The sequence below is a fragment of the Lethenteron reissneri genome, chromosome 21 (genome assembly GCF_015708825.2).
Source record: "Lethenteron reissneri isolate LAM-NWPU_2019-01 chromosome 21, ASM1570882v1, whole genome shotgun sequence".
Classification (NCBI taxonomy): domain Eukaryota; kingdom Metazoa; phylum Chordata; class Hyperoartia; order Petromyzontiformes; family Petromyzontidae; genus Lethenteron; species Lethenteron reissneri.
In genome coordinates this window covers 7904292-7919703 of record NC_083799.1, presented here as the reverse complement: position 1 = coordinate 7919703, position 15412 = coordinate 7904292, and the positions used below count along the sequence as shown (strand labels likewise).

The 15412-nt window shown below is 43.5% G+C and overlaps 1 protein-coding gene across 1 annotated transcript in view; it reads left to right on the top strand.

Annotated features, from left to right (window-relative positions):
* The window catches only part of LOC133345155 (protein TANC1-like), a 106105-nt gene that overhangs the window by 72965 nt on the left and 17728 nt on the right, over nt 1-15412 (top strand). The window contains 8 exon segments of the mRNA XM_061555673.1: nt 922-1239; nt 1421-1563; nt 2460-2691; nt 4025-4197; nt 4472-4726; nt 4728-4760; nt 9471-9805; nt 14423-14531. Coding sequence (XP_061411657.1) covers nt 922-1239; nt 1421-1563; nt 2460-2691; nt 4025-4197; nt 4472-4726; nt 4728-4760; nt 9471-9805; nt 14423-14531 — 1598 coding nt within the window.

Below are 15412 nucleotides of genomic sequence, written 5' to 3'. Positions count from 1 at the left end.
TCTCTCAAATTTCACACTTAACTTCTTATTTAGCAATCTTTGGAAGAACGTAATCAACCAGGCTATGTGTTAATTGTGTGTTGACCGACTCTGTGCTGCATTGCATTATATTTCCAAATTTTACTAACTTTGTTTTATTAAGTTTCTTTTCTCTCTGTTTGTCTCTGTGTTGTAGCTCTAGTATTTCCTGCAGTCACGAAAGCTCCAAATCTCCCATTGCCATGCTAATTTCTCCACCCCCCCCCTCTCTCTATTTAAGGCCTCAACATTGTTTCTCTGTGTGCCTTATGTGTGTGTCTCTCTCTGTGTGTCTTTGTGTTATCTCTCTCTGCTTATGTGTCTCCGTGTCTGTGTTTTGTCTCTCTCTCAAATTTTGCAATCTTTGGAAGAACGTAATCAACCAGGTAGGGTGTTGACTGTTATGTTAGCCGACTCTCTGTGTTGTATTGCATTATATTTCTAAGTTTACTAGGTTTGTTTTCTCATGCATTCGTACCTGGTGATGATTGCTTGTGTTGCAATGGAAACGTCGTATGCTATTATTTAATTTAAAAAATTTCTACGTGACTTTACCGAAAGAATCAAAGAGTAAATTCGGCAACAGAGGTTCATAGTCTTCATCAGTATAACATATCACAGTCGTGACTGCCATTCCGTGGCCCAGCTCAGTACTTAGGAGACCACATAGCAAGGTGGATGTTGAATTGGAAGTGAAAGATGTGTACATAACCCGAAAGATGTCTCATGAAAATATAGGCTGGCATGCCCCAACTTGTTGTCGACATATTCCCACCCAGCTGCCTCGCCTTGTATTCAAATACAATGAAAAAAATAATGACAAATAAAACCTGTTTTAGCATTTTTGTTGAAATACATTTTACACAGTGTTATGTTTTAAAATCTTTTGCTTGTGGTGTGCAGTGCGATTTGCGCCATACAAGCCGCCGGACATTGCACTGAAGCCACTGCTCTTCGAGGTGCCGAGCGTGACCACCGATTCTGTGTTTGTGGGACGGGACTGGCTGTACTGCGAGCTCGAACGGCAGCTGGCCACCAGCGTGGATGGCACCAGGGGCACGGGCGCCAGCCCTGATAGGAACACCAGCTGCAGGGGGGCTGTCATCGTCGGGGGAGTCGGCACCGGCAAGACGGCCATTGTGTCTCGGATGGTGGCCCTTAGCTGCCACGGCACACGTATGTGGCAGATCGCATCTGACAGCCCACGCCTACAGCACAAAAGTGAGTGATGATGCATCTCGGTGTCAATTCATTTTTTTCGCCTCTATTTTTTTTATTCCATTGTTCTATTTTTCGGGTCAATGGCCAAATAGTATCATTTGTGTTACAGATAGTCAGTGTCAAATGGACCTGCTGATTTAATTTGCTGAAAAAAAGGCTTCCTTTTGCTCTCTTGGCACAGATCCTCACCTCAGCAAGGAGCTGCCGCTGGGCCAGCCTCCGCCTACCACAGATGGCATGCGCTTAGTTAGCCGTGGAAGCTGCCCAAACACGCCGGAGCTGCGCTGCAGGCCCGAAGAGGCTGTGAAAAGACTTGCAGCTCAGGTGCTGTGCCACACGTGCAAGCTAAACATGGGGTGTAGACACCGAACACATGGTGTACTGTTTTGCTTGGAGAAATACAAACTATTTTATTTTAGAGTGTATGTATACTCGTGCAGCTAGAGCTTGCTTTAAAAAAGCATGTTTAAAAGCTATTGAGTCTTACCCCTATCTTGATTTTTAAAAAGGCCTTTTTGCTGTTTTTGGCATTTTAGAATAGAATGCATTGCCGAGAAGGAGTCGGTGACGTGCGAGCAGACTGCAGGGAACGGGGTAAATGGGGAAGCTTGTGTTCAGACTCACAGCTGTCCTGCGTCATATTTTATTTCCATTTCTGCATTTGGCCTTTTACCACAACTATTGTATAACATGAGGCACAACCGGTATAATTAGCAGAAGAATGTAATTTTACATGCATGGAAACCAAGCATAATATGATCATATGAACCTTATTGTGGGACCCCGGGGTCTCGAATAAACAGAAGTAAAAATGTAATTAATTACTTATTTTTTGGCGGCTCCATCCCACCACGCACATTAACGTCGCGACCCACCTGGCGTGGATCATTCTGTTGTCATGTCGTCCAAGCGCAGCCAGAACGAATGCGCAGAAGAAACAAAACTTTGAAACTTTGATTAGGGCATCGTGTAGAGCTCGTCGAGAGGAATAGATTGCCGTATCGTTCTCCTTCAACAGACATAAAATGATGTCGCAACGCATTTTATGTGAGAGCCGGGGGCATATGGGACGCAGGAGTCATATAATAATGCAATAATAATGTGAAAACCTTTCATTGCCCACTGCTGAATGAAGACCTTCCCATGCTGTGTTATTCATGGTGGTTGTTTGCCCATACTTGACCTCGCCGATCAGTCCTTAACTTGACCTTACATTGCAGGTGGTGGCCTACCATTACTGCCAGGCCGACAACACATACACCTGCCTGGTGCCAGAGTTTGTGCACAGTGTGGCGGCGTTGTTGTGCCGAGCCCCGCAGCTGGTGTCGTACCGGGAGCTGCTGTTGCGGGAGCCACACCTGCAGAGCCTGCTCAGCCTGCGCGCATGTGTCCAGGACCCCTCAGCTGCCCTGCGTAGAGGGGTCCTTGAGCCGCTGACGGCACTGAGAAGGGGTGAGTGCTGCACAAGGACACTGCAGGGGAAGCGTGTGTTTGGATTCATCTCTTGCCAAACGTCATTCTACTTAGTAGTATGTAATGTTGCTGCAATAGACATCAAACATACTTTTAATGTAGTATCTGTTGTGCAGAATATGTACGTATGTATGTTGAATATTTTTCACTATACGTAGTCAACCATGCTAATCTGAGGTCCATGCATGTGGAAGCTTACAAGTCTATAGATCATGGGAACCTCATTTGCCAGTAAAAATATGATAATTGGTTTTTACCCTTCTATCTGGCAACAAAACTGACACCTTTTTACAAGGAGTCATGTTTGCATAGACCGCAATACCTGCAGTCATAATACAAACAAAAGACATAACTCTGATAATGTGCACTGTCCTTGAAGTTGATTGGTCCACACCCGAGACAGCTTTCCTTAGAGCCTAGTCTCACATGGGTTGGACCAGATGACGCCAAAAGGCGCAGAACTCAAAGACAATGCACCATCAGAGTATGAGAGCTCGGGGTAAGCCTTTACACCATGGTAACCTCATTTGCCAGTAAAAATATGATAATTGGTTTTTTACCCTTCTATCTGGCAACAAAACTGACACCTTTTTACAAGGAGTCATGTTTGCATAGACCGCAATACCTGCAGTCATAATACAAACAAAAGACATAACTCTGATAATGTGCACTGCCCATGTGATACTAGGCTCTAAGGAAAGCTGTCTCGGGTGTGGACCAATCAACTTCAAGGACAGTGCACATTATCAGAGTTATGTCTTTTGTTTGTATTATGACTGCAGGTATTGCGGTCTATGCAAACATGACTCCTTGTAAAAAGGTGTCAGTTTTGTTGCCAGATAGAAGGGTGAAAAACCAATTATATTTTTACTGGCAAATGAGGTTCCCATGGTGTAAAGGCTTACCCCGAGCTCTCATACTCTGATGGTGCATTGTCTTTGAGTTGTGCGCCTTTTGGCGTCATCTGGTCCAACCCATGTGAGACTCGGCTCTAAGGAAAGCTGTCTCGGGTGTGGACCAATCAACTTCAAGGACAGTGCACATTATCAGAGTTATGTCTTTTGTTTGTATTATGACTGCAGGTATTGTGGTCAATGCAAACATGACTCCTTGTAAAAAGGCGTCAGTTTTGTTGCCAGATAGAAGGGTAAAAAACCAATTATCAAGTCTATAGATCCTTATTTAGTAATAAAGTACTAATTGCCATTTTGCATAATCCACTTCATGCAATACTGTGTAGTGGTGGTAAGGAAACCTTGAAGTAAGTATCCACGCAATAACAGTTACCATTACTTGTGCATTGCCATTGCAGAGCGGAAGATCCTAGATGAAGATTTCTTGGTTCTAGTGGACGGACTCAATGAGGCTGAGTTCCACAAGCCTGACTACGGGGACACCATTGCCTCCTTCATCACTAAGCTCCTCTGCAAGTTCCCTCCATGGCTCAAGCTCGTGCTGACTGTTCGAAACAGCATGCAGGTGCTGGTTATGCCGAGGCTGTTTTATTTATGCATTCAGTAAGAATGAGGACATTTTACATGTATAATCAAGTTTTTTGGCCACCTGGCTTGTCAGAAAATGTTATGTATTTATTCATGGGATTTAAAAAAATACATATTCACAAAGCTAAAGTTTGGTCTGACAACCAACAAATATTTTAAGTGGTATTAAATGTTTTTGTTTTCATTTGTGTATACATCTGTTTATACAATGCCATGTATATCAATGTGATTTTCTTTCCTTTGCCAGGAGGTGACAGAGCTTATTGCCATTCACCACCATCCAGCTAGACAGCGCCAGTGTGGCTGGCGGGGCCGTAGACATGGGACTTGTGGAACGAGACCTGCAGGCCTACGTCATGTATCGTGTCAACGGAAGCCACGAGATTCAGAGCAACATTGCGCTGAGTGGACGGCCCGATGGCGCGGCGCTGGCTAAGCTGGTCTCGCACCTGTCCTCTTTGGCACGTGGATCGTACCTCTTTCTTCGTCTTACCCTCGACCTCATAGAAGAAGGGACACCTCGTGTTGAAGAGCTCCGGCTACAAGGTGAGGCACTGACTCGTCATTCTCACATTCAAGACTCAGGGGGTGCTTGTTGCCTACAAATGATCTTCTGCCAACCCTAGATATTCGTCGCAATTGGCACACAGCCATATTATAGGTGTATTCCTGGAAGAGGTCTGCAGCCATTTAAACATCTGTTCACGACAGAATATAATAATTTAATAAGCCAAACATTTGTGCAACGTTGAATGACTCATCTCCACTAATCGGAGCTATAGTTACATGGAATGACCTGCCAAGAAGGATCAACATTGTAAGAAGATTACCTATGTTTAAGTCTGCCTCCTCTTTTCTGCTTTTAAAATTATTGACATATTACAATTCTTTTTATGTTTTACTAAAATTTTAATTATGAGTGGCATTGGAAACTGCCTTGTGTAATAATTTCGAAAGTTTACTTAGTCAAATGAAACTGCCACAGAAGAACCTAAAAATAAATATTGATTTGAAAATAATGAAATATCACGTCTAAAAATGGCTAAATATTAAGTCAGAAAACAGTGTGGTTATTGGCCCTGGATGTAGTATAATCTGTGCCGTTGGGAATGCTTATTGATTATACATCTTATGTATTTACATTACACAGGTCAAACTCATTGTATTATACTGGTAGGAACCTCCTGGTTACACCAGCCCACAGGGGATTATTGTGTCCGTCCGTCGTGCAGGGAGGGGCTGGGTGGGGATGGGTGGGGTGGGGCTGGGTGGGGAGGGGTTGGGTGGGGAGGGTGGGGAGGGGCTGGGTGGGGGGTGGGAGGGGTGGAGCTGGGTGGGGAGGGGCTGGGTGGGGAGGGGCTGGTCACCCCGTGGTGCCCTTATAAAACTTAACGTTTAACCTACTCACGCCGGCTTGTGCCCGCCCTCACAGTCGGGCATATTTGCGGAATACACCACACCGCCTTTGACCCTGGCCATTGACCGAGCAACCCCACGTTCCTATCAGCTCCCTCCGCAGGAATGTGTTTTATGAGGCTGGGTTCCAATAAAGCTATGACCTGGTGGGAAGTATTCCACATCAAGTTACGAAAAACCATTTACTTATTTTTATGCTATGCATAATTTATGATACTGTGGATTTTTTAAAAATATTCGTGCAATTTAGATATAAATATTATTGACGTAACTTGTAGCTTGACTAATGTAACAAATGACCGAAGATAAAATGTAACTTAAAAGTATTCATGTTCAAAATGTGAAGGATTAATGTGAGTTTAACACGTCAGCTTCTGCAACTACTTGCTATGATTACAGCAGTGCATACTGTTGTGGTACCTGCTTTCACCTACAGCAGTGCATACTGACTGCGGTGGTACCTGCTTTCACTACAGCAGTGCATACTTACTTTGGTGGCACCTGCTATGACTACAGCAGTGCCTACTGTGGTGATACCTGCTATGAATACAGCAGTGCATATTGCTGTGGTGGTACCTGCTATGATTACATCAGTGCATCTGTGGTGGTGCCTGCTTTCTTTACATCAGTGCATACAGACTGTGGTGGTACCTGCTAATATTACAGCAGTGCATGCTGACTGTGGGGGTACCTGCTATGATAACAGCAGTGCATACTGACTGGTTGCACCTATGATTACAGCAGTGCCTACTGACTGGTGGTAACTGCTATGATAATAGCAGTGCATACTGTCTGTGGTGGTACCTGCTATGATAACAGCAGTGCATACTGACTGTGGTGGTACCTGCTATGATTAGTGCAGTGCATAATGTGCTGGTACCTGCTTTCGCTACAGCAGTGCATACTAACTGTGGTGGTACCTGCTATGATAACAGCAGTGCATACTGACTGACTGGTGGTACCTGCTATGATAATAACAGCAGTGCATACTGGCTGTGGTGGTACTTGCTATGATTACAGCAGTGCATATTGACTGGTGGTACCTGCTATGATTACTGCAGTACATACTGTGTTGGTACCTGCTTTTACTACAGCAGTGCATACTGATTGTGGTGGTACCTATGATAACAGTAGTGCATACTGACTGTGGTGGTACCTGCTATAACTACAGTAGTACATGCTGACTATAGCAGTATATATCGACTGTATAGCACAAACTATAAACCTGACAGAGTGCCGTGGTGAGGCCTAGTCACGTCGTTAGCCCCCGGCCTTCGCCTAGATTGCCTAGCCGGCCGAGGTGGCACCTTGGCAGGCTGGGGGCTGGGCCTGCTATCCCCCCCCTCACCATTCCCCTGCCCGCGCTACAATAATACTATCTAACCGCTATAATATTAGTGTCTACCGACCATATAGTAGTAAGTGCACACATTGGGGTGGGGGGGGGAGAAGACATGACACTTTGATGAATTTAACTCAGCGTTGTATGTATTTTGTGAGAAATCACCCCCCCCCCCCTCCACCGATGATGCGAGGAAATAATTAAATAATGAAAAGTTTCACTACATTGTACATTTAGCGACTTCAAAGTTGACGGATGGGAAAATGGAATAGCGCTGGCTCACCACGGGGCTTACGGGGTGGAACCTGACTACTTATTTTTAAACGTAAACCCCACGGTTCGCCAGCCAAATTCTTTACAAGTTTCGTCTTAACACACAGAGACAGACGGACAGACAAAACATGACTTTTATAGGTAAGATGGGGTTATTTGGTCATAGTAGCATATAGTGAATGTGCATTGGCATTAAATACAGCATCACTAAGCGGGTAGGATACTCACCTGCGTTCTTCATTATGATGTGTGGATTTTCTTGCCACGCCTAATGATCTTTAACATGGAATATACTCGAAGCACTCAACGTAATCTGATATTTGTGTAATATAATGCCAATATAATATGTATTGTGAGGTTTTTTTATACTATTTATGATTTAAAGAATATTATGGTGTAAGAATGACCTTAAAGGCATACACATTCAAAAGTTGGAGAAATGTTGAATGAACCGTGTAAGTCTTCTGTATTCATTCCTCCCACCTTCGGTGTTGCTGTCTATAATGTCCATTGAGCTTCTTCCGCCATTTCACCACAATTCAATATTTATTTGTTACACGTAAAATGCCATTTTAGCCAGTTACCCAACTATTTTTGGTGGCAGTGGCCCACAGCCACTGACAACAGAGTTACTGTTGGGGTGGAAAGGAGCCCAGCCAGCAGCCAGTCAGGAAATTTGAGGCATAGATTATTACTTTTAATCATACCATACTAAATTGTAAATAATTGGTTTACATGACTCGCTCCAGCCACTAGAGGCACTTCAGTTACTACAATATACAAAAAACACCCGATTCTTGAATTGAACCATGGTGGCAAAGACTCATTACATGCATAACATGCACAGCTTGTGAATTTTCTAGCCAGGTTAGAGCCCATTGAGACCAACGTCTCTTTTACAATGGAGACTTGCAAAATCTACGTGCCTCCTGCGTGCACTTCATACATAACGGTGGAATGGTGGTGCAGTGGTTCACACATTCCCACCGAACAATGTTATATCCAGCTTACCTGTTATGAGCAGTATTCAGAATATGTATTCTGTAGTTTACACAGTACAACCCATACATATGCAAAGCTTATGCATTTGTACAGTACATGTGTAATGACATGATGACACCTGTTGGCTAGAAAAGGGAAGCACGGGTACAGGCACCGCTAAACAACATCCAATCTGAAAGGGAGAGGTATCTGGGGCAAAGGTAATGGGCAGGGTTGGCCGAGATGCTCCGGGAACCTGCTCGAAGGTTCCACGATAGGGCGTGGCCAGAGGCGGAGCCTAGCCGTGCCTGGGGAGATATAAGCGGGGGCGGACAAGGGCTCGGGGTTCATGTGTGGAGTCTTGGGTCCGGACTGCGTCGTTACTCGCCGTCATCCGGCCACGTGGAAGATCTCCTGCAGGCTTACATCACCCTCCTCGGCACGCCACCAGCCAGCGGCGTAGCCGAGTGTGGACAGTGGAACTGCGCCGAGTGATCGGCCATGTGTGTGTAGCCAGTAGAGACGCTAACATCTAAGTATTGTACTCAGAGTAAAAAGATAAGGTTGGCCTGTGTTGTGCCCGTATAAGAATAAAGAAATACCCTCTACATGACGTGTCGCAGAAGTCGCTCATTACACATGTGTAGTGACATAGCGCTGACTGTTGTACAGCAGCTGCAACTGCAGGTGGGCACTTAGCGCACAGGCCGCTGAGCATATACGCGGGTGTGCCGGCAGGGCGGAGGAACTGGGGCAAGGGTCAGAGTAGACCTTGTGGGTAAGCCCCTGGTAACCCTCTGGTGGGTTCGAGAAGGGAGGCATGGCTAGCGCGGAGCCAAGCCGCGCCGAGGGGAATATAAGCAGCAGAGAGCGAGGCCTCTGGGCTGCCGGTTCTGGGATTGGACTCGTCTCGTCGTCGTTGTCGCCGCCCTCGTCGCTGCCGCCTTAGCCCAGACAGTAGTTGGCTGTCCCGGTCGACGCCGTGAGTGCACCGCGGATAGGGTCGTGTCTGGGACGGGTCGTGCGGCAGCATGGTCGTGAGAGGGAGGGGGCCCCGAGTGGTCGCGTGAACTCAACAACAATAAAAGGGGAGGACAGTGTCTCCTGCGACCACCTCGTCTCCGACTGAGTGTGTGTGCGACGCACGCCACCCGCTCGCACACAAGCCTCGAGCAAGAGAACGAAGAAGAGACGCACGACACTACACATGTATCTCCCCTATCCCTCTGCTAATTTTTTGACAGGTGCTCCCTGTCTCGCTGTCGGAGGTGTACCTGCTTCAGTGCAATCTGCGCTTCCCTTCGGGGGCAGCGTTTTCCCGGGCACAGCCACTGCTCTGCGTGGCACTGGCATCTCTGCACCCGCTCGCTGATGAGCAGCTGCTGCGTGCGCTTACGGCTGGATGGGTGACGGGGCCTCGCTCGGATGCCGTAGCTGCGTTCACGTTTGCCTTGGAGAGCGTGTCTCCCTTCCTGGTGCGGCGGCGGGATGGCACACGCATGTTCTGCCACCCCTCGTTCCGCGAGTGGCTCATGTGGCGGCCCGAGGGCGAGAGCACCAAGTTCCTCTGTGATCCCAGGTGAGACCTTTACCTATTGATCTATGACTGATTGCCTACTTCGCTTCATTGTATCAAATTAATAGAGTAAAATATTTTTTTTTAAGTAAAGGTGCATCCCTGCAATTGCTTGCTCACAACACTGCTGGCAGAAGGGCCTACATTACAGGGAGCTGTAGAGAGCCCCGCTCAAGGGTAATGTGGAAGACTTTTGCCACACATGCCAGACATCTTGGTAAATATGAGAGTACTATAATATACCATACCTGTGAACCCCTTATCAGTGCCCTCACCTTATTACAGACCAATTCAGACCTTATTGGTCACCCCGTGCTCTTATAAATCTCAACGTTCATCCTACAAAGTCCAATCACAATGGAGAAACCGAGACTAAAGTTTTTTTGCCCGCATTGAATATAGTTAAACCGTATGGGTTGATGGGTATGATTATACCTCCACCACAGAAAACTTTCAGTCAGACCAAATTTTATGGTACGCATTATGGCAATATCTTACCTATAAAATAAATGTTTTGTCTGTCTGTGCGTGTATGTCTGTCTGTGCGGGTACCTTGAGACGTTTTTAACTGACCAACTGTGGGGTTTACGTATTAAAAAAGTATATATATACACATTGGAGAGTAATGGTTAAGTACATTTTTTTATCTTACTCTGCTTCTTAACATGACAAGTAAGATTACATTAAATAGAAAGTACTTTTTTACTAAAATATTTTATTTCAATATAATTTTTTTATCCTGCCTTTGATATTATTTTGAAAAAAATGTAGCTTACTGTACATCCGTGAAAAAGAACTTCATAGCTCATTGGATTCCTCCAGCCTAAATAAAGATTGTGATGCTTAAAAATAATGACGCAATAGGTTGTTCAAATTGAATAAGCCTATACATATATATTTGTGCTTAATTTTGATGTGTTTTATATTTGCTACAACATAGTTTGTATATATACAGTCAATAGTGCTGTCCGCTATTACATTTCTTCGTTATCCATCAAAATAAAAAGCAGAGAGCTTTTGATAACCGACCTGCAGATGGGCTATGCGAGCACTTATGTCTCCCATCTTGCTCCCCAAGTGTGTGTCCCAAACTACCATCCCTCGTGCCAATAGGCAGTCCCTCCAGAAAAACGCGGAGTTTTTTGGTGATTGTTGCGGGCAAAAATCGTTGATTATGCGGCACGTTTTCTTAAAAAATGCGATGGAATATGCGGGATATTTATGCAATTTTATGCGATAAAATTGCGGGAACTTGCAAAAACTGCGGTTTGATGAAAAAGAGAAAAAAAAGTGATTCCCCCAACACCCTATTCACTAGGCTACTACTTTAATGTAAAGAGTCATTTCTTATTACTTCCTATGATAAGCAAGCATACTACATCACAGTAGGTGCTAGGAATATTTAAGTTCTCATCTTGTTTTATTTCAGACCTTAACAAACAGATGGCTCAAACTTACAAAACATTGAGTCGAACAAGTTCTGTAGCTTTACAAAATGAATATGCTACAACTTCTGTAAAAATTAATAAATAAAATATTAAAAAATAAAATGTGTGCTTCCTGTTTTACAGAGGTAGCTATACAAAACAGACATCTTCTGTTAAAATAAGTATTTTCAGTGCACAGTAACGTAAGCAATACAGTAACAATACAGTCTTACAGTAATGTAAATTTACATACTACTAACAAAAAAGTGCAATCTTACAACTGTAAAGTTGCATAAACTCTTCATCATGGTTTCATTGGCATCGCGGGGTTTGCAGCTTTTCAATGATGTCGCGTAATGAGTGACGTCACTTCATAACGTTCCCATGGCAACATGGGAAATGGCTGCGCTTGTGTGAAGTAAACGCAACATTTTTCAACTTTCTGCTAAGATATATGTGACTTTTTGCAACGAAAATGCGGGGATTATGAAATCATGCAAGCCCGCATATTTTGCGCGCGGAAATCTGCAATTTATGCGGCGAAAGTGCGGCGTATTTGAAAAAACGCGCCCCCCACATAAATATGCGGACTTTGGCTGATTTTGCGTGGAATCTTGCGATCGCATAATCGCGTTTTTCTGGAGGGACTGAATAGGGGTCCCTCTAGCTCACGGCAAGTCGCACGACACAGCATATGCAAAAGTCAAAATGTACAGCGATGTTTTTGTGAATATGTACCATTCTCTTTAATACAAAATAAAGCAAATTGCCACCTAGTTTGGCAAGATGTGAATCTGTCCTCATTGTTAACTGAATTATACTTTCTCTAAATTAATAAGTACACAAATACAAATCCATAGATATCTGTTTTGTCACCATTCTTGCTGGCTGTTGAGTTGCAACGGTTTAATAAACGTTATTAACCTGACACATTTTTTGTTCTGTGTACACGTTGTGCCATTTTCAGCCAATTTGTTTGGAACTATTAATGATATCAAAGGCAGCAACCAGTATATAATGGGGGTTGTAAGCTGTGAGTTTATGTGATCAAATGGTCATTAACAGGTGGCACACAGAGCGATACCAAAATTGATAACTACTGAGGTTGACCCAGAGTTTGATGGCTCTTTTATTTCCGAACCGACAAGGTTATACAATGCAATATATTGAAATAATGCTAATTTCTGCAATAGATCAACACTCATGCAAAGCGTGAGTACTGTGAGTCATGTGAAAATAATTGTGGCAATTTAGGTAAGTTGGAGGTAACAGGTCCCAGGTTATAGTGTTGAAATTTAATTTATGGGTATGCATGCTTCATCTGTGTAATGTCTCTTTAACCCTGACAGACATAATTTCATTATCATCATAAGCCTATTTGTATAATTGAGAACACCTTGTCAACTAGGGGAAATAATCAAATCAAATAGTGCAGTATTACACTAAACATGTTCTCACAATAGTTTTTTTAAATAAACTTTGTTTTACATCATTAGTATCATCAGTCATGTTCTATCCACTGCTGAAGGGTTTCCAACGTCACCACTTCCCACGGATCAGCAAATTCCACAGTCCATCTCGCTTGTACACATGCTCATCTCATCACTGCATCTTAGTGGTTTCGAGCAGGATCCCTCCTTTGGCACCCTTTCCATCACCACGCTTGCCCATCATCCCTTCTCGTGATTTGTTAGCTTTGGCACTCACGTTTGTCTTTTTCATCGCGTTATTTTTTCCCCATCTGCAGCAACTATAATGACACCAACAAAAGGGCATCAAAGGCTGTATCTCCTGTGAAAATTTGCCGAGACTAGCTAGAGACAGAGAATTGCAAGATGAGGCTCTTGCCTAAGTGATCAAAACCTCGATGAATCTGCGGTCTTGGAAATTTCTGACAGAAGACAGCTGTATAAGTCGTGGGTTATACCGAGATAGGTGAAGCATTTTGAGTGGGAGTTGCTCCTGGAGTGTGAAGCCTAGCAAAGGCCAGGTCTTCAATGGCCTTTTTGTTGGTGCCATAATCAACATTGAAGGATATTTTTTAAACTGCATTGGAATCGACCCCTGAGAAGCGATGACACTTTGTAAATTCTATGAAGTCTCTACGTGAAATGGTTAAATTATTTTTTACAACGATTTGTTAATCCACTGCTGAACGAAGGCTTTTCCACATCTTTTTGTCATGGAAGTGGGAGCTGGGAATAAGCAGAGCAAGGGTGAAAGTTAAGATGGAGAGATATGGGGTGGAAGTAGGTGGCATACAGTAGAGAGAGGAGAGGAATAAAGAGGAAGGGATAGGTAGAAGAGGGGACAGACAAATAGAGAAATAAATTATATCGGAGACAAAGCGAGAAATTGAGATAAATTGCGATATACAGTAAAGAGAAAGCACGAGAAAGACGGAGAGAGACTGGGCTCTATATAAGGTTAAACGTTTAGCTGACTGGCTGGCTGGGACAGGACGGACACATCCAAAGGATGTGTCTGTTGCTAGTTATAGAAAAAAAATACTTAACCCGTCTGTCGTCAATGTCTGATAAATGCACAACCCAAACTATTGCACGAGTTAACTAAATTATGTTATATAATTCAAGTTACAGGCAGAATAGCCACTTAAGAAATTCCAATGAATATGCTTGTTTTACATGTCTCATACAGTAATAAATTTGGTGTCAACATTTTACAGTGTGTGCTGTACTAAGTCAAACCACACATTTAAATAGCATCAGGGTTAATAATGTGTGCTTGTATTGGACTCTCATCAGTTCAGTGATAATAATCGCATCAAGATTCAATTCTCAAGAGGGTGCTGTACAAGATGTAATTTTTTCTTGAAATGTTTATGAATTTGGTAGGAAACTGAAGCAGCCAAATAAAAGCCTAGCATACAAGGAGACTGGTCAAACATACACAAGGACAGATCGATAAGTGTGCTGTAATGCAGTTTATATTCCACTTTGTAGCTGTCCAGGTGTGTATCTCAGGTGCATGTTGATCCTTGTGTGATTTATCAATTTTGCGTGTGAACTGTGAGATTGCAAGTAAGTCGAGCTGTATCTAGCATAAGTGTGTGTTCTACCCTTTGAATGTTTGCCCTTCACATGGATGGTTTGGCTGTTGTGGGTTTCGAGACTAGGTTTATCTGCCTTCACCATCTGTTACAGCATCATTGTTGATGTGATTGTGTGCGCAGGAGTGGTCATGCACTGCTGGCCATGAGCTTCTCGCGTCAGGAGGGAAAGCTTAATCGACAGCACACGATGGAGCTGGGCCACCACGTCCTCAAGGCTCACATCTATAAGGCAGGTCTCATCTGCCATGCAAAGGCGCACAGTGATTTGTGTGCAGAACTCTACAAGAAGAAACGGATCTCCAAGAAGAAACGGATTCATTCATTGAGATTCCAAGACGAGTTCAACAAATTTTGCCTTTTTAATAACGCTAGCTTTCTTATACATTTTTATTAATCTTAGCATGTACTACATTTTAAAAAGGCCAGTGAATTGACTTCATTTTGATGATTTAATTTCACTCATGCACTTAAGTTCATACTGCCAGAGTTCATGCAAACAACCCTTAGCAACATAAAACGTGGATGTTAGCCAGAGAATCATTACGTTTTAAAGGAACACACTTCAAAAGTTTACCATTTTTAGAGGCAGACTTCACCAGGCCTGTTTTTTAATATATTGATATTGAAATATTCGATGTGCAATGATATTTTACTTGCAATCAGTATTAATATGGTACAACATAAAAAAAAAACTATTTGGCAAATAAATGTCATAATTGAAGGAGAACTATGTTGTATAATATTTTATTTAAGCGCATTGATACCCTTTTGAAGAGTGATGTCCAAAAGCACTCCATTGGCTCTTGCCCACTTCTTTAATTGGTTTTCTTCCGCTCCGTTTTGAAGCAATATTTCCTGTAGCACATTTGCATCTAACCTATAAATGTAATTTTTTTGTCTGTCCATCTGTCTGTCTGTCTGTCCGTCTGTCTGTCTGTCTGTCCGTCTGTCCATCTGTCTGTGTGTGGACGCAACTTGCGAAGGATTTGGCTCGCAAACCGTGGGGTTTATATATAAAAAAAAAAAGTAGCCAGGTACCACGCCGGAAGCCCCGTGGTGAGCCAGCGCTATTCCATTTACCCATCCGTCAACTTTAAAGTAGTTAAATAA